The sequence below is a fragment of the Crinia signifera genome, chromosome 8, assembly GCF_055691185.1.
Source record: "Crinia signifera chromosome 8, ASM5569118v1, whole genome shotgun sequence".
NCBI classification, from domain to species: Eukaryota; Metazoa; Chordata; class Amphibia; order Anura; family Myobatrachidae; genus Crinia; species Crinia signifera.
Window position 1 is genome coordinate 53,786,255 of NC_139224.1, and position 19,947 is coordinate 53,806,201.

Sequence of the window (19,947 nt, forward strand, 5' to 3'; positions counted from 1 at the left end):
TGGCCACATGCTCTGGCTGATAAGCTGCTGGAAATCAAGAGGACAGACAGCCAATCACACTCCTCGCAGCTGTAGCAAGCGGCGGAGCTTACTGGATGCTCAAAATGATTGAGTGGTAGCCTGGCTGTCTATTCCTCTGGAGTTTCCAGTCAAGATAAGGATACCAAATTTTATCAAGTTTAAAAGAAGTAGGCATACAGATTAAATGGAAATAATATTATTTAAATACAGTATAAGGAATACTTTACCCCAATGTGATGGAGAAGGAAAAGACTGGTAACCTGTTAAAATCATATGAAAATATTAGAATTTATAATAGTGTAAAAAGTCTGAATAGTTTTTTTAATTTATACATTCAGTGCCCTTTTATGGGGCTGTAAACAACATCTAATACTACTGTACTACTGTATGACATGCATTTATCTAAACACGTCTTGGGACAAATGTACTGAATAAGGTTTTTTTTATTCTGCTCTGAAAATTGCCACACAGGTAAGTATCACATCGCACCACATAATAGGGCCCCTTATTCACTTTCCGCTATACAATAGTACCCCCTTATACACATTATGCCACATGGTAGTGCCCCTTATACGTGTTACACTCCACTGTAGTACCCCTTATATAAGTTATGCCACACAATCCTTATGTACATTATACCACACAGTAGTGCCCCTTATACACAATGCCCACAGTAGTAATGCCCCGGTACTTGTTTCCTATCTGGGCGCCCGCTAAGTTAATTGCGCACCATGCTATTCTCCGTAGAGAAATCTGATCGCATCGCATCGTACACATACACGATATTGAACGATGCGATGCGATGCGATCCGATTCGATTTCCCATAGGAAACAATGTTAAATGGATCAATTTACCCAAATCAGCATAGGGAAGAATGGTAAATGGGCCAGAAACCCCAAAAAAACCCACAGAGCAGTGGAACGTCCCCCCAAAAGTAGTTGACGCCACCCCGCCATCAACGTGAACCCGAAGCGTGGCGAGCGCAGCGAGCCCGCGAGGGGCGGCGGTACGCGTCCTCCGACCTTTTCATGCCCTACTATCCACTAGGGCGTGGAGTGAGAATAGAATAGTGTGGCGAGCGCAGCGAGCCACCGAGCCCGAAGTGTGGCGAGTGCAGCGAGCCCCGCGAGGGGACGCGGATACCTTCACAGGTAAACGCGTCCCTTCGCGGGCTTCCCAGGTGTCCGCGTCGCCATGGACACCTGGGAAGCCCGCGAGGGGACGCGTATAACTGTGAAGGTATCCGCGTCCCCTCGCGGGGCGCGCTGCGCTCGCCACGCTTCGGGCTCGGTGGCTCGCTGCGCTCGCCACACTATTCTATTCTCACTCCACGCCCTAGTGGATAGTAGGGCATGAAAAGGTCGGAGGACGCGTACCGCCGCCCCTCGCGGGCTCGCTGCGCTCGCCACGCTTCGGGTTCACGTTGATGGCGGGGTGGCGTCAACTACTTTTGGGGGGACATTTCAATGTTCAGGGGTGTTTTTGGCCCATTTACTATTGTTCCTATGATAATTTGGCTAAATTGAGCCATTTCACATTGTTTCCTATGGGAAATCGAATCGGATCGCATCGTTTAATATCGTGTATGTGTACGATGCGATGAGATCCGATTTCATTACGGTGCCGTACGTAGAAAACCTGGGCGCCCAGATAGGAAACAAGTACCAATGCCCCTCATACACATAATGCCTACATTATACATAATGCACAAAGTAATGCGGCTTACACATTATGCCACACAGAACAAAATTACGGGGGGGGGGGGGGGGATAATGATAAGGGAAGGGGGAGGTTAGTGGTACTACAAAAGGGGCATGGTTTGAATACAAGGAGTAAACATAAACAGGGTGAGGTATACAGGGTGAAAGAGTAACATAGAAAGCATGACAGGTAGCAATGCACTGGGTGATTGAGGCGCATATACATGGGGTGACAATGGGACAGATACAGGGGTACAGTGGGATATACACAGGGAAATATGAACAGAGTGATGGCGCAGATACACAGGGTGACATACAGAAGCATATATATACGGGGTTAAAGTAGACCATATGCATTGAGTGACAGTGGCATATACATAGGGTGACAAAGCACAATGTTAATGCTCACACAAAGCGCAGGTTTGGTCACACAAAGCGCAGGTTTGGGTGGGTGTGGCACAGCTTATGGCTCTCTATTTGCCTGCAGCTCTAGTTGACATACCTGTCTGCAAAGAAGATAGGGTTGTGCCATGGGTCCAGGCACCACCAACCTGTAGCATGCCGAGCAGTGGCCACACCCCCTGTGAACTGCAGGGCTGAAAATCAGCCAGTCCATCCCTGGTTGGCGGCCATGAATGCTCACATGAGCAGAACTGTCTCCGCAAGAGGGTAGTCAGCTATTGTCAGGAACATCCCACCACCAGTCCTGTAGCAATATCATCCACAGACTAAGCAGCCACACTTACCTAACTTCTCCTGCCTTAGTGTTTTGCTTCCTCCGAATGCTGAGCTGAGCTCCTCATGACTGTGAATGGGCATTGGTAGTGGTGGGGTCAACAGGGGCCACTGGAAACACTCTTAATGCCTGGTATGGAAAATCAGGGCAGCATAGGGATAGCCATCGACCAACTATGATTGAAAATCATTGATGGTTTATGACCAATGTAGAATAGTTTTGCCATTGATGATGGAAAACCAGATGTTTTCTCTCCGTCAACGGCAAAGCATAATCGAATAGTGTTTTTTTTTTCTTATCCTAGGGGCCTGGACAAGGAGCATGTGAAGCCCCACCCCCAAGTCCTGATTGGCCCACAGGCCAGTCATCCAAATGAAAGGGACGGCCATCGATAGTTAAAACCATCGATGGTCATTCATCACATACTATGCTAACATCAAAGGTCATTTGCACTAACACCATCAATGACAACTATCGATGTTGATAGTGTTTATGGCCACGTGCTCTGGCTGATAAGCTGCTGGAAATCAAAAGGACAGACAGCCAATCACACTACTCACAGCTGTAGCAAGCGGCGGAGCTTACTGGATGCTCAAAATGATTGAGTGGTAGCCTGGCTGTCTATTCCTCTGCCTGCCTCGCGCTCCTAGGTACTTGCAGTATATGAGTATAGCTGTCGGGCCATGTAATGAGGCAGGGGAATTTGCGCTGCCAGCGCCACTGCCTGTCATACACTGTGCTGCTCCTCAGTCCGACTGGTTCATGTCATGCGGTTTTTAATTTTAACCTTTTAGATGCCTACAGGGACCAAAGAGGACATGGTCTACACTGGCTATAATGGGCAGTTCGGATGGTGTAATGTTTAGCATTACTGCCTCACAGCACTTAGGTCATGGGTTTGATTCCCACCATGGCTCTAAATGTGCGGAGTTTGTATATTCTCCCGTACTTGCGTGGGTTTCCTCCGGGTGCTCCGGTTTCCTCCCACAATCCAAAAATATACTGGTAGGCTAATTGGCTCCTAACAAATTAACCCTAGAATGTCTGTGTGTACATGTAGGGAACATAGATTGTAAGCTCCACTGGGGCAGGGACTGATGTGAATGTTAAACTATACTGTACTCTGTAAAGCGCTGCAGAATATGTGTGCGCTATAAAATAAACTGTTAATAAATAATAAATATAAGTGAGTATTATTTTATTTACAAGTACCTATGGATTACTACTAGAGAAGAGGACCGAAGTGCTACATGGGAATATAGGTAAGTATATTTATGTGTGAGTAGAGTGTGGATGGATGTTTATTATAGGTTTTTGTGTTTGTGTGTGTAATTGAATATGTGTCTGTGGTGGGGGGCACTCCCCCAGGAACCCTGGCCAGGGCTGACTAGTTGGGGGGTATAATGCTACGTCCGCAGGAACTGATATAAATGTGTCTCACTGTGGCAGTAGTTTACTGACTGGTGGAACACAGTTCTGTTTTTAAAAGTATGGGGGACTCCTACATCTTTTGTTCCCCATAGAGCCTGGTTTTGGTTCATTAAATACAGGGGAACCTCACGCAAGTTTTCCCCTGTATTTTCAGAACCAGCATCAGCTCATAGAGCCAGGGGCTGGTTATGCTTAAGAGCGGGGATCCTACAATGATTTTCTTTCAACCCTTTCTTTTACATTTACATATAGAAGCACTGCTGGGACCGCACTGATCTATGCAGGCTGCTGTAAAGTTGAAATGGCAAATTTTGGTCTATTTGCCATTCGTATTTTGAGCGGAATTAACGGGTGACTTTACTCATATGAATGATAATTAATTTCCACGTTATCCTGGTGCCTATGGAAAGTCCTGCCGAGTTCAGCCAATGATCTATTGATTCGTACCTGTGTTTTCTACCATGATTTTCATTCATAATTGAGCAAAATCAGATGATTTTCAGTTTAGTAAAATTTCCTATGTGGGATTCCTGGCCAAGAGTGGAACATTCTTACCAATTCAATACATTTCCCTCTGAGTCTCAGCGTCTATTTCACACACTTGCATACACAGACATGACCACCCTCATCCAGTTTTGGAAGTGTGACTGTGCTGAGAAATTGTTCTATTGCAGACAAGGGATGCGGTCATCTATTAGAATGAACTTAGGTCTACAGTCATTAGGTCTACCCCACTAGGTCGACTGGCAGGAAGGTCGACCTGACTTAAGGTCGACATGGGCCAAGGTCGACATGACTTAAGGTCGAATTTGCATAAAGGTCGACATGAGGAAGGTCGACTGGTCATAAGGTCGACATGGGGTTTTCACTGTTTTTTGAGCCGACATGTGCCGACAGGCGGTATTTCATGCCCTACCATCCACTAGGGCGTGGTGGGAGAATAAAATAGTGTGCCGAGCGCAGCGAGGCACCGTGCCCGAAGCATTGCGAGCGATGCGAGGGTCCGATTCTCATTGCCAACTGTGTCCATGTCGACTGTGTCGACATTCGGATAAAAAAACAGTGAAAAACCCATGTCGACCTTATGACCAGTCGACCTTCCTCATGTCGACCTTTATGCAAATTCGACCTTAAGTCATGTCGACCTTGGCACATGTCGACCTTAAGTCAGGTCGACCTTCCTGCCTGTCGACCTAGTGGTGTAGACCTAATGCTTGTAGACCTAAATGCAGTCTGACGAATGATCCCATTCCGCAGACAATCATACAACTGTACATGACGGCAAGAGGAGAAAAACATCTCTTCCATCTCAGGAAGAGTGACACATTACTGTATACATCATCATCATCAAAGCTTACTTGGTATTGCTGCAGAAGAGGAATATATTGGCCCTTGTTGTTGTCCTGTAATGACCCATAAACCAAAGATTACAAAGCTATGAATACAGTATGTCTCAGAAAAGCAGTTGTTCAATATTAACTTCTATAAATACATTTTGGAACCACATTTTCCTATGTAAACACAGGACAGGGGTGGTTTAAGAGAGGGCCCATGTGCAGGCTCTGTGCATACAACTCCGATGGCGGGGGTACTGTACAGTTGCAGAATGCATACCCAGATTAAGGTGGGGATGCAGGGCATACTTTACCCCAGGCCCCCCTCTCATACTTGCCTACTTTTGAAAACTAGTTTCAGGGAGATTACAGTTGGTAGTAGAATTTTGCACAGCACCCCCTTGAGGGGCTGTGCCATGCTCCACCCAAAGGGCGTGGCTAGTTTCATATATGGAGAGATTGTGAAAAGAGATTGTGAACGTGGCATCTACAAGCGTGGGTGTGCACTGCTACATCTGAGAGGAATCTTTTAGAATGACTTATATCCAAATGTAGATGAGCCCCATAGCAGTTAGTAAGAGCTACTATACTGTAATTTAAATGTATCTATCTCTTATTCCTTTTTTCCCCAAAGAATGTAACAGCTACATAATGTGGGCTAGGTGAAATGAGGGAGATTTCTAGACTAATGAGGAAGAGAGGGAGATTGCTCTTATTTCAGGGAGTCTCCTGCAGAATGCAGGAGGGTAGGCAACTATGCCCTCTCTACCAGGGGGCCCCCACGGCCTGAGCACAGTAACATCGCTATCTCTCCTGATTCCTGTCCCAGTGTGTAGTACAGATGCTGCTTCTGTTCATACAAGATCTATGATAAAGTAGATTTCCTATTTCTTTCTATGTGTATTGTAAGGTTGTTTAAATTGTCTTTGTTCTACAACCAAGGAAACTACGAAATAAGTGGATTCCAATTAGGTGAAGCTATAAACAGTGCCCAGACATTATTACACTATTAGTTTAAATCTAATATGCCCAACATGACTCATTCTGGGAGAGACTAAGGGCCTGATTCTAATTCATTCAGTCCTCGGCGTGTTTGCACCGGGGACCGATGTTTTAGCGCTGTGTGCAAAGCTTCTGTGTGAGCACCTTTGGCACCGTGGTGCTCGCACAGGGGTGGGGGGGGTGTTATGGAGTGGGCAGGTGGTGTTCACATGGGGACGCCCAGTGTTTCCTGGGTGTACCCACAAAAGTTTTACCTATACCATTCAATACATGTTATCATATTAAATGGTTGTACACTCTGATCAATGTTTAGTGCATTTACCCTGGGCTGTTACTTGTTATTGGGAGAGACTACCCATATTTTTGTAACTGCTAGAAAGTCAGCTCCACACCAATCTGATATCTTGATATTTATCTTTTGCCCCCCCCGGACATTTGCCTATCATGCCTACACCTAGAGTGGAGGGACCAGGGTCTATATCTTCTGATGCAGATTTCCTGGCACTAGCTGAGCAAAAACACAAGCCATCCAGCATAACCTGGCAGTTAAGAAGCCTAAACCCAGGGCGATTTCAGGGCATTTTGTAAGTGATGTGACTAGAGTGCAGGAATGAATGCAGCAAACTCACATTTGCAAACATGCTGCATTCATTCCTACTATAGATCCACAGGTTGCCTCAAAAACAGGAACTGTTGTTAGATCTTAAGGACAGGTTTGGCCACCCCTGTTCTACACTGTCTACAATGACCGTCAATAGGTCAACCTGAACAAAAGGTCCACATAGTAAAAAAGTTGACATTAATAAGATCGACAAATGAAAAGGTTGACATGAGGGTTTTACAATTATTATTTTACTTCTTTGTATTTTTTAATACTACCATCCATGTGGACTACAATTGAGAATGGTGAAATGTTTCCTGAGGGAAGCGCTGGGGAGTGAGGGACCAGGCAAGGGTATGCGTTGCACTAATTGGGTGTCTGTGTCAACATTGCCTCACAGAACTGAGTTCATGCATACCTCTCAACTGTCCCGCATACCGCGGGAACGTCCCGGTTTTTGGGGACGTTCACGCGTCCCTCCCGGAGCAGTGTCCTCTGGCGCGGGGGGGGGGGGATTGCAGTTGGGAGTCCCCCTGCAATCCGGTGAATATTCACGCATCTATTCTCGCAGCAGAGAGGCTGGGGGCTGGCCAGCAGCTTACAGAGCCACTGGTCAGGCCCCATGAGTTTCAAAAATGGGGCGTGGCCTTGCGTGAATGATGCAATTTTTAGGTCACACCCCCTTGCCGTTAAGCTACGCCCCCTATTTTTGGCCATGTGCCTTTGGCGCGTGCGGCTGTCCCTCCTTGGTGGTTGGAAAGTTGGGAAATATGTTCAAGGGTTTGATTCCCACATGACCCTAACTGTGTGGAGTTTGTATATTCTCCCCATGCTTGCATGGTTTTGCTCTGAGTCCAAAAATATACTGGTAGGTTAACTGTTTCCCAACATGTGGTAGGAAATACAGATTGTAAGCTCCACTGTATATATAATATATCAAATATTCTCTGTGCTGCGGAATATATGTGCACTATATATATAAATAAATAACTGGTAATAAGACAGGGACTCACCAGCTACAGTACAAACACACAGAAAGGTGTTAGATGTTGCCTATATCAAAGATCTAATAATTAAATTATTTGTCATTTCTTGTTTCTTAACTAATTATCCCTTTATGTTGCTGTATATAATGTTTAACCTTTGCATTCAAAATCTTTATTTAAAAGCAATACGTTTATTTATTGTATATTTCTGCTTTATTCAGTTGCTTACCTTCCACAAATTTATCGGCGATTAATGTTTCTGCTTCCTTCTCTTCCTCCTCTGGTTTCGTGACTACCATTGATGTCAAAGGAGTCACAAACTTAAACTTTAGGGAGATGTCAAGCGCCTGGGCTGTCAGGTTGGCCTTTTCTGAAGGGTCTGCATAAATTCTAAGATTAAACAAAGTAATGTTAAAAACACATATAGTATTGAACAAATATAAAATATAAGAATATAAACACATAATTAATAAGATGTTTACTGGTCATGCCTCTATTATAGAAAAGTTAATCATTAGTTACAGTACATGTCTTTTATTCATAAAAGACATAGAATTAAAGATAATTTAGTACATTTTAATATAATATAAAGTTAAAAATAAAATAATGTTAGATTTTTCTTCCCATCCCATATTGTTTATTCCCCCTTATTAGACGTCCCCTCTCTTACTCCTTCTGTCACCTTTACTCTTCATCTTTAAAAAGTATCTCACTTTCTACAGAATGTATCAGTGACATCCTTGAGGTATCTGGACTTTGGGTCGACAGCAAGTAGGTCGACATGCAGGAAGGTCGATATGACTGTAGGTTGACAGTCAAAAGGTTGACATGGGGTTTTTCACTTTTTTGGAGCCGACGTGCCGACAGGTGGCATTTCATGCCCTACCATCCACTAGGGCGTGGTGGGAGAATAAAATAGTGTGCCGAGCGTAGCGTGCCATGCGAGGGGACGAGGTGCTACGTTTTAGTGTCCATGTCGACTGTGTCGACATTCAGGATAATTTGTTAAAAACACTATGTCGACCTTTTGACTGTCGACCTAACCCATGTTGACCTACAGTCATGTCAACCTTCCTGCATGTCGACTTTAATGCTTGTTGACCTAAATGCATGTCGACCCAAAGTCCCATACCCCATCCTTGGTGCCATGCATTGTAACTGAAAATAGGCCCATACACACTAGACGATTTTGAATTCAATGCAGCTCACCTTTCCCATTTTAAGCTACTTTGAGCGCAAAATCTCCTAGTGTGTATGGGAGGGTGTTGCAAGGTGATGAGTGCTCCCACATGATCACCAGCCAGTGCCTGGTATTAAAGGCCAAGATTGGCACCCCTCCCCCACCACACTCTATGTTTTTAAGCAGGGAACCCGCTTGGACTGCACTAAAGCTGGGTAAACATATATACAATCCCTGTTTTCTTGCGACCGTTCGACCAACCATAGACGCGACGGACCATCCACAAACAACAGCCGATACGCGCGTACACACCTGTACAATTTTACTTGCAACGTCCGATGTACTCCCGTCCAAACAGTCGCAAGAAAAAGATTGTACCACCGTACACACTCTCTCGATTTGGGCTATTGACACGATATATATATATATATCGTGCCTATATATATATATATATAGGCAACATATCCACTATATATATATAACAAATTATCATAATGGGCTGGGTTAAGGGCATACCAAAACAAAGAGGTGTGAGTACAGAACCTAAACAAAAGTCAGGGTACGCGTCTACAGTCAGCCGGCAGAGTGACTATGGACAGAGCAAGGAAAGAAAAGATTTGTAATGGGATAATTAATTTGTGTTATTGGACAAATATAGGGCCAGGCTCCCATATACCTGGCTTGACACTGTATTACTATTATTTCTGCAATAAACTGCTTTATAATAATGTGTCAAGTTATTGTATCACTATTTGTACAGGATATAACTTTGTATCTTTATTAGAATGCACGTATATCAAGCTCCTCCAAGAGTCTTCTAGATGTAGTATTAATTAAATGTTAGCTGAAAACTATCTACTACTTTTATCTCTCCCAGCGTTGCTCTCAATCAGCAACCCGGTGCCTCTTATCTAGGTATTGGGCCTTTTGGATCAAAGTTCCTACAAATGGACACTTACTGCAAAGAATTATGATGTCCTGCACGAATGGAGTGCTGATTATATATGATTCCTGCAGTGAATGGAGTGCTGATTATATATGATTCCTGCAGTTAAGATGAGCTAAAGAGATGTCAGGGAACAGTGGCTTGTAAATCATTAATTGTCGGCAGATTTAGTCAGAGTCCCCGCACACTCTATTAAAGCTTCAACATTGATTAATGTCATAAAGTGATGCCTCTAATGTGTTGGGCAGTGAGGCATTAAATACATTAGTTAACACAGCAGGAAAGGGTTACAGGGTCTGTCTCATATTGCGGCAGACCACTGTGCGTTGACAAACTGCTATAAAGACGGGGCAAAGCGTCTACAGTCAGTTTGCGGTATCTGTCCATAGTCACCCTGCCGGCTGACTGTAGACGTCCGATTTATTTGTATATAGTGTAAGAAAATTTGGGGTTGGCATCTGGGCGTGGGGCCCCTGGGCTGCACTGGCTGGACTGTCTCAGGGCATCACAACTTAAATACACAGTCACTTTTTATATCATGTCTGTTTATTATTTATGTATGCACTCTTTTTTTCACACACTCTCTACCTCCAAACATATAGAAGGGACCTTCATACTTATAATTTTACCACTTTACTATCACTATTCTTTATTGTGATGCCCTGGGGTTGGGTCCTTAGCTGGATCATGTTTCGGGGTTCCCTGCGTCCCAGGTGGTGACCCCATAAAGTTAGGGACCTGCTCGACAAGAGGTGACCTGGACGATTGATGGGCAGGCCAATATCACTGGCCAATGATATACTAACAACCTCTTATTATTAATGTAATGATCGCATAGTGCATTTGCACCCTCTCTCTCTGTGTAAACCATTTTATTCTCAGCAGATGGCATCTTTCATTACTGAGGGTGTGCAATTTGGAGCCACTTTTCCCTACAAGGGAACCACTTTCCATAGTCTTATACTATAGAAAATGGTACACCCCCTGTGAAAATGGTTGGGCCGAGTGAGAATCGCTCAGTGTGTATGCACTAAGCGATTTATCTGCCAGGTATGTATGTGAGGTATAGGGGGTATTTGTGGGAAGGAGGTGACTGCTTGGGCTGGAACATATAAAGTATATATGAAAGGTAGGTAGCTGGGGTATATTTGTGTGAACATACCTCCCACCATATTAAAATTAGAGGTCTTAACTTACTTTGCGCGTGCAAGGTCAAAAAGTGGGCATGGTTCTGTAGAACACATACCCTGAATCATGATGTTTTGGAGGCATGTCAACATGGCACAATCAATTTTGCAACATGCTGGGGGTGATCTCAGCCTCCACTCTGCACCAAATGGATACAGTGGACATTTGCATGGCATTGACCACCTCCGCTGGCACCATTGCGCAATTCACCAACCTATTGACAGCTCGCTTGAGGGACAGCGGGACAGTCCCACTAAAATTTAAATGTTAGGAGCAGAGGCCCACCAAGTAGTGCGGGGGGGGGGGGGGGGGGGATCACAAAGCACTTATATACATGCATGTTATCATGAATGTAATATACGTGCTGGATCGAAAGTGCTGGGTGGGAATCAACATAAGCTATTATAGTATTAAGCCCACCACCAATAGAAATCATAGGGGCGGGCTTAACACTACACTAGTATATGCTGATTTCTGGGCCCCATGTGGTGCCCTATTGAAAAAGAGCTGGAGAACCCCGGAGAATAAAGCCTCCCTGTATGGTCCGGGCATGTAGCAAAAACCGGACGGACCCCACGAGGAGGCTGTAATCTCTCCTTCCCCAAGTCTATCACAGGGACCCCCCCCCCCCCCGGGACAAGACACCCCCCCCCCCCCCCCGGATGGGACACCCCCCGGACCGGACACTACAAGCTCCGGACTGCGGATTTTGATGTCCGGTCCGGTGGTCCGGGGTGTAGTCCGGGTCCGGTTTTTACAAGTACTAAATAAAACCAGGAGCATCTCCCTAATTTACATACCGTTTCTCCAGCAACTGCTGTATAGTGAGGTAAGCCCAGAGTCTCTCTGTGAAGTCACCAAAGATGTATTCTTGCTGCTTTTTCACATCGTCCAGTTCTTGGAGCTGAACATTTTCTGTATATTTCAGGGATTTGTCAGCCTGTTCAAATTACAAGATTATATACTGTAGTGTCCTTTCTGTGACAGCCTCAAATATGTGATATCATTAGGTTACAATGAGTGGACAGGACCACAGACACCAGAAAGGAACTGAGAACATGCCTCAGAGTTCAGTTCCAGGCACACTACAAGCCAACTGCTGGTGCGACAAAGGCGAATTGGTGCCGTCCATAGTTGCAACCCCGCGAGCTCTTATTGTAAACGGGAGTTGCTTTGCTATATAAGAAACTGTTAATCACTGAATGCACACATGCCAGTACTATTTGGACTAGCTGTACACAGACACACAACTGTGTATACTTCTGCTTGATAGTAGTTTTTCAATTCTAATACTTTACTAACCTATGTTTCTAGGGAAGCATTTTAAGTGCCATCTAAAAGTCAGATTTGTACAGTACTATAGGCAACATATCCACTTTTTTAATTACTTGATATATCAACTCCATAGAAAGACCAAGGATGAAATTTACTAAGATGGGAGTTCTATTTCACATGGGATGTTGCTATGGGCAACCAATCAGAATCTACTTCTTATTTAGATGTAAATTATCTTCTAGAAGGTGCTAAATAAATAAAGAAGTAGATTCTGATTGGTTGCCCGTAGCAACATCCCATCTGAAGTAGAACTCCCATCTTAGTAATTTCCTCACTATTTGTCCGTCCAATTGGAAAAATCCAAACTGAAGACCAATTAAATCTCTCCCAAGGAAGGAGGCCAGCATTGCCTTCTAGCCATAAGTTAAGGGTCTGTTTTGTACAACAACCACAAGGAAGGATAGATTTGATGTTTAGATTTGTGTCTCAATTGTGCAGTAGCCACATGGGCAGGGAGAAAAATGCCACACTAGACACGAGAGAATGGTCTCTTGTTTTATACATTACAAGCAAAACTAATGAGGCTGGAATCGCAAACACCAAGAAAGATTCTATATTGAAGTGTGTTCAGAGAATGATCTGTACTACACTAGCCAGTAGCAGATCCAGGGAGGGGGCTTTCAGGATGAATGCCACCTATAACTCATACCACATTTCCTGGCAGAGAAGAGTGGCCCATGACGCGCACAATGAAGGCTGATGTGGTAATAGACACCTGAAAGCACACACAGCTCAGCGGCAGCAATATAACCTCAGTACATGCCTCCTTGTCCCAGGCTCCTTTTCACCTGACATTGCTCCCAGCCTCCTTCCTAGAACAAGCCCTCTCAAGCTCCGCCATTCCTGGGAATGCCACAAAGAGACACTCTGCAGGCTGTTGGGAATTGTAGTTTGATACACGTTTGCAAATGGATACATGTTTCACGATATTTACAGAGTGCAAACCACATAGCTAGACTATATTTCCCATCAGCTTCTACGGTACTAATCGATGTGCATTCAAGCTGTAATAGCAGCCTCTGTCTCTGTATGCTGTACTAGATGGTGTTACTGGAGATAAGTTATAAGCATGCAGTACTGTTCATAATAATAACAAGAGTTGAAAATCTGAATGCTTATGTTAAAAATGGACAAGCGAGATGAGTAATTATTCTCTCTCTTTCTCTTTTGTCTATACAAGGTTGGAATGGAAATACATAAAATAGTAATATAAAGCACAATGCATACTTTTGTAGATATGGCTCAGTACAGTAATCTAACAAAATATATAAAATAAAATGGTACTTGTTTCCTAGCACGGCCACACCGATTCTAATCTGGGGCATCGCAGGTAAAAAAATCGCATCGGTCGCATCGCATGCGTGCTAAAAAATCGCATGCGATGGCCCCGACGTGATGCCCCCGATTTCCCATAGGGAACAATGTTAAATGCCTCAATTTACCCAAATCAACAGGGAAGAATGTTAAATGGTCCAGAAACCCCCCAAAACACCCCTGAACAGTGAAATGGCCCCCCAAAATTATTTAAGGCTACCCCACGATCAACGTGAACCCAAAGCGTGGCGAGCGCAACGAGCCCGCGAGGGGCGGCGGTACGCGTCCTACGACCTTTTCATACCCCCACTATCCACGTCGGTGTGGAGTTGAGAATAGAATAGTGTGGCGAGCGCAGCGAGCCACCGAGCCCGAAGTGTGGCGAGCGCAGCGAGCCCCGCGAGGGGACGCGTATACCTTCACAGTTATACGCGTCCCCTCGCGGGCTTCACAGGTGTCCATGGCGACGCGGACACCTGTGAAGCCCGCAAAGGGCCGCGTTTACCTATGAAGGTATCCACGTCCCCTCGCGGGGCTCGCTGCCCTCGCCACGCTTCGGGCTCGGTGGCTCGCTGCGCTCGCCACACTATTCTATTCTCAACTCCACACCGACGTGGATAGTGGGGGTATGAAAAGGTCGTAGGACGCGTACCGCCGCCCCTCGCGGGCTCGTTGCGCTCGCCACGCTTTGGGTTCACGTTGATCGTGGGGTAGCCTTAAATAATTTTGGGGGGCCATTTCACTGTTCAGGGGTGTTTTGGGGGGTTTCTGGACCATTTAACATTCTTCCCTGTTGATTTGGGTAAATTGAGGCATTTAACATTGTTCCCTATGGGAAATCGGGGGCATCGCGTCGGGACCATTTAATGCTTATTTAGCCGCATGCGACGCGACCGACGCGATTTTTTAACTTTTCAATGCATTTCAATGGGAAATCGGGTCCATTGCGTCGGGGGCCATCGCATACCACTATTAAGGGCACAAGATCAATGCGATTGTGGCCGTGCTAGGAAACAAGTACCAATAAAATTTTAACACATAAATTAACTGTATGTATATGTATATATACATATACATACACACACACACACACACACACAAAAAAAAAGGAAGGGCAACCAATAAAAGAGGATGTATGATAATTGGTAAAAGAAGCAACAACAACCAATCAGAGATATAAAGTAGAACTATCTAGGTGTGAGCCCGTGTCACCTAAATAGAGGGGAAACCCCTATCATCTATATATGTCTAATGGGCGTGTGACTGTGAAACACTGCCATCTGTTAGCAGCAAGAGAAACTACATCTACTAGCTTTATACAATAATTAACCGGAGTTAATTTTAGAGCACCCGTATATGTGTTATCGCCTTAATTAGCAGCTGCTTCAGGGGATGGTCAATTCCCCAAACAAATGAAGAACAAAAAAACCCAAAGAAAAGCAGCGCTAAAAATACCATGGAAGTATATGCATCAAAGAATAAAATATATAGAATTTAATAGCACATTAAAAATACATGTATAGAATACATAAAACATAAATTGTTGGACCTATTGGAGTAATATAGTCACCACTGATGAGTTGATTAGACCTGCAATGATCAAGGCTTGCGTCCAAAATAATTCAGAGGAAGCCCGGGGTACCTTTTTGTAGAATGCAATCCAATGTCCAGGAGTCAAAATGGTTCAAGAACTCAATGGATGTTTGTAGGATGGGATCAATTTCTTCACCAATATAAGGTCCAGGATCACAACGCATTTCGCTGTGCTAACTCACAGCTTTATCAAGGTGTCCATTGAGTTCTTGAACCATTTTGACTTTTGGACATTGGATTGCATTCTACAAAAAGGTACCCCAGGCTGGCTAAATCACATCTATTGCCAACGGGCTGAAAACCAAGCATCCATCAGGATATCTATAAATAACCTACTGTAAGATGGACTTCCTCTGAATTAATTTGGACGCAAGTCTTGATCAGTGCAGGTCTAATCAACTCATCAGTGGTGACTATATTACTCCAATTGGTCCAACAATGTATGTTTTATGTATTCTATACATGTATTTTTAATGTGCTATTAAATTCTATATACAGGTCGAGTATCCCGTATCCGAATATCCGTTATCCGAATTATTCCGAAATACGGACATTCCAGAAAGTGAAAAAAAATATTTTTTTTGCTAATAACTCACTGTGGACATTTGTAACAGCATCACTGGGGACATGATATGTAACTGGCACTATGGGCAGTATTCAATGCTAATATTCTCCGTGCACGGCGAGCATTTTTTTTTGCTCGCCGTGCACTCTCCGTGTTCCGGAGGGCTCGTTGCCTCTCCTGCTGCCACTATTCAATGTTTATAAGACTCGCCGCCACTCGCGGCGAGTCTTAACCCCTGCAGCGGACGAGCGTCCGCAGCAGGGAGCTGACAGGGACGTGGCATCCAGGGAGATTAAAGTCTCCCTGGATGCCACAGAACATATGTGAGGGTAGGGGGCCCCCCTGGGACCCAGGCAGCACAGGCTGCCCCCCTCTATAGCCAGCGGGGGACCCAGTATTCACTGTACCCGAACGTGCTTCGGGTGCAGTGAATATATGAATATCTAATGAGCGGCTCGAGCGCTCTGGCCCCCTGCTGGCTGCACTGTGTAAAAAAAATAAAAAAAAAAAAATGTAAAAAAATATTTTTTTAAAAATTAAATATATATTCATGTGCTATAGGCACATGAATAAAAATAACATGGCCCTCCACAGAAAAAAAAACCTGATTTTTTGACACCAAAATTAAAAAAAACACCCTTTTAGTTTAAAAGTTCACATTCCTGCTCTCCATCAAAAGATGGAGAATTTCTTCACGGAGAGAGACGGCGAGAATCACTAAGAAAGACGGAGAATATTTCACATTGAATAGGGTGGCTCGCCTTTGGAGAAAAAAAACCTCTCTCCACGGCGAAAAAAGCACAAGTTCTCCACAAAAGACGGAGAACTTTTCTCATTGAATACTGCCCTCTATATGTGCAAGACAATGATTGCTTGGCATTCAGGGCAGTATTCAATGCTAATATTCTCCGTGCACGGCGAGCATTTTTTTTTGCTCGCCGTGCACTCTCCGTGTTCCGGAGGGCTCGCTGCCACTCCTGCTGCCACTATTCAATGTTTATAAGACTCGCCGCCACTCGCGGCGAGTCTTAACCCCTGCAGCGGACGAGCGTCCGCAGCAGGGAGCTGACAGGGACGTGGCATCCAGGGAGATTAAAGTCTCCCTGGATGCCACAGAACATATGTGAGGGTAGGGGGCCCCCCTGGGACCCAGGCAGCACAGGCTGCCCCCCTCTATAGCCAGCGGGGGACCCAGTATTCACTGTACCCGAACGTGCTTCGGGTGCAGTGAATATATGAATATCTAATGAGCGGCTCGAGCGCTCTGGCCCCCTGCTGGCTGCACTGTGTAAAAAAAAGAAAAAAAAAAAATGTAAAAAAATATTTTTTTAAAAATTAAATATATATTCATGTGCTATAGGCACATGAATAAAAATAACATGGCCCTCCACAGAAAAAAAAACCTGATTTTTTGACACCAAAATTAAAAAAAACACCCTTTTAGTTTAAAAGTTCACATTCCTGCTCTCCATCAAAAGATGGAGAATTTCTTCACGGAGAGAGACGGCGAGAATCACTAAGAAAGACGGAGAATATTTCACATTGAATAGGGTGGCTCGCCTTTGGAGAAAAAAAACCTCTCTCCACGGCGAAAAAAGCACAAGTTCTCCACAAAAGACGGAGAACTTTTCTCATTGAATACTGCCCTCAAATTCAGTGCTGAGATAGTACACACATTTTGTTTCACGTTTTGAAACCTTGTTTTTTGAACAATTAAAATATATTTGTGTGTATTTTATGTGGTAATAAAATATATTTGTGTGTATATTATGTGTTTATACAGCATAAATGCAAGATACTTCAAAATACATCATTGAAATATAAAAATATTCCGAAATACGGAATAATCTGTTATCCAAAATTCTCCTGGTCCCGAGCATTTTGGATACGGGATACTCAACCTGTATTTTATTCTTTGATGCATATACTTCCATGGTATTTTTAGCGCTGCTTTTCTTTGTTGGTTTTTTGATCTACTAGCATTAGAAGCATTTGCTTTGAGTGGGATTACTAATAACAAAGTCAATTTTGACATAACCAATAGTTGTCATAAAAGAACCTAAAATGAATCCACAGGCTTGCACTATGGTGGGAAGCAACAGCATAGACAAGCCATGGGTCCCATATCTTTTCAAATTTATGCAGAGTGTTATGTAAGGTGTGGGTAATTCTCTCCATGAACGCAATAAACCAAATTTTGGTCAACACTATATGCATAGAAAGAGAGGAGGATTACTTAGAGCATAAAGCCAGAGCACTATGATTTGGTATCCAATCACTATGATTGGGAATCCAATCAAAGCTGTCCATGGATTAAGGTCTATCCACCAGATATTGATAGTCTCCAATCAAACCACAGCCACACCAGCATAGAGGAGATAACATTGGGTACATTCTATGATGTCTAGTGGGTACCAAATACCAACTTGTATATATTTTATATGAGTTTCCTTACTAGAAGAGGAAATGGATGAATGAGCTACATTTCACCTAATCTGCCAAGCCTCATCTCGGTGCAGGGCCCAGAACCCTTTCCCATCGGGTTTCATGTTGCAAAACAGTGTCGGTGCCTCAAGTATATGCAAAAGGAAGACTAGTAGCAAATCCTTTCAAAAGGGATCTAAAAATATTTGATTTGGACAAAGATTTTAGGAACAATTTCATTTGAAAATATTCAAAAGGCCTGGGGCAGGTAATTTGTCATTTCAGAGCTATAGTACTTAATGTACACCAAGATGTGCCCTCAATTAAATCTATGACGGTGATGGATAAGTAGTAAAACCAAAATTACGGGCACAGATACGCAAGATAGAGCAGTAAGGAAAGTAGATGGATTAGAAATTTGGCTCCCCCTGCCACCACTGCCAGGTATCAGAAGGGAACCTATGGAAGAGAGTTTCGTTTCAGCCAACTCTATCTGCACCCAAGGCATATGAACAGGAGAAGCACACCAAACAAGAGGTTGGGAAAAGTGAGTAACAAAGTAGTACTTCTGTAAATCGCAGAGACCTCTACCACCCCTAAGTGGGTTCCAGGTCAAGATAGATGTTTTTAATCTAGGGGTTTATCCTGCCATATAAAGTTATATACTTCTTTCTGTACCGTGCGTAGTGATTCTGCTGGAAGCAGATGGTTTGCATCAAGTACAGAATTTTGGGCAATATATTAATTTTGACTGCTTCCTTTCTTCCGAACCACAAGATAATTTACCTCCTCCAAGTCCATAAATCAGACACGATGGAGGCAAATAGGCTAGGAAAATTTTCATTATATTGAGTTTTATATGAATCCATAATAAATATGCCCAGATATCAAATTGTTTTAAAATAGCAGGTAAACTTAAAGTTAGAGGTCAATAAAGATTTAGTATCCAAAGTCAAGTGTAATGTCAGAGCTTCCGACTTTAAGTTATTCATTTTATAGCTTGATAGGGATGAATATTTTGATAGAACCTGAAACAGATTGGGAATAGAGGTGAGAGGGGCGAAGAGAGTAAGTGGGGTGATGAGAGTAAGTAGGACGTCATTCACAAATAGAGATCATTTGACTTGGCTTCCTCCCAGTCCAAAACTACACAAAGTTTCCAACATAAAAGGTCACAAAATTCGGTACTTGTGTAATATCTGGGGGCCTGATTTTGAGATCGGGTCGGAAAAATCGCATCGCATCGCATGCAACCAAATCGCATGCGATGCGATCGACGTGATTTTCAATAGGATTCAATGTTAAAAGGGTCCTGTTCATATCCCCACTATCCAAGTGGGCATAGAGTAGATTTTATAAAGCGCAGCGAGCCACCAAGCCCGAAGCATGGCGAGCGCACGCGGAATACATTTTAAGGAATTTTGCCAAAAATCGCGTTGCATCGCATGTGATTGTATGCCTTAAGTTAAGGCATACAATCACAAAATCGGGCGCCCAGATATTACACAAGTACCCAAAATTCTATTGAATGCCAAATTAATAATTCTTCTAGTGTTGTCTCTTGCTCATCGGCTTGGGATGGAGACCACC

The 19,947-nt window shown here is 43.8% G+C and overlaps 1 protein-coding gene across 3 annotated transcripts in view; it reads right to left on the reverse strand.

Annotated features, from left to right (window-relative positions):
- The window catches only part of LOC146026058 (inter-alpha-trypsin inhibitor heavy chain H3-like), a 117,458-nt gene that overhangs the window by 21,132 nt on the left and 76,379 nt on the right, over nucleotides 1-19,947 (reverse strand). For 2 of the 3 annotated variants that reach the window (XM_083156402.1, XM_083156400.1), the window contains exons 13-16: nucleotides 11,927-12,066; nucleotides 8,042-8,202; nucleotides 5,248-5,292; nucleotides 249-281 (exon numbers count right to left, since the gene is read on the reverse strand). In XM_083156402.1, coding sequence (XP_083012528.1) covers nucleotides 249-281; nucleotides 5,248-5,292; nucleotides 8,042-8,202; nucleotides 11,927-12,066 — 379 coding nt within the window. The remainder of the gene's footprint in view (nucleotides 1-248; nucleotides 282-5,247; nucleotides 5,293-8,041; nucleotides 8,203-11,926; nucleotides 12,067-19,947) is intronic. The other variant, XM_083156401.1, reaches the window with a different exon arrangement.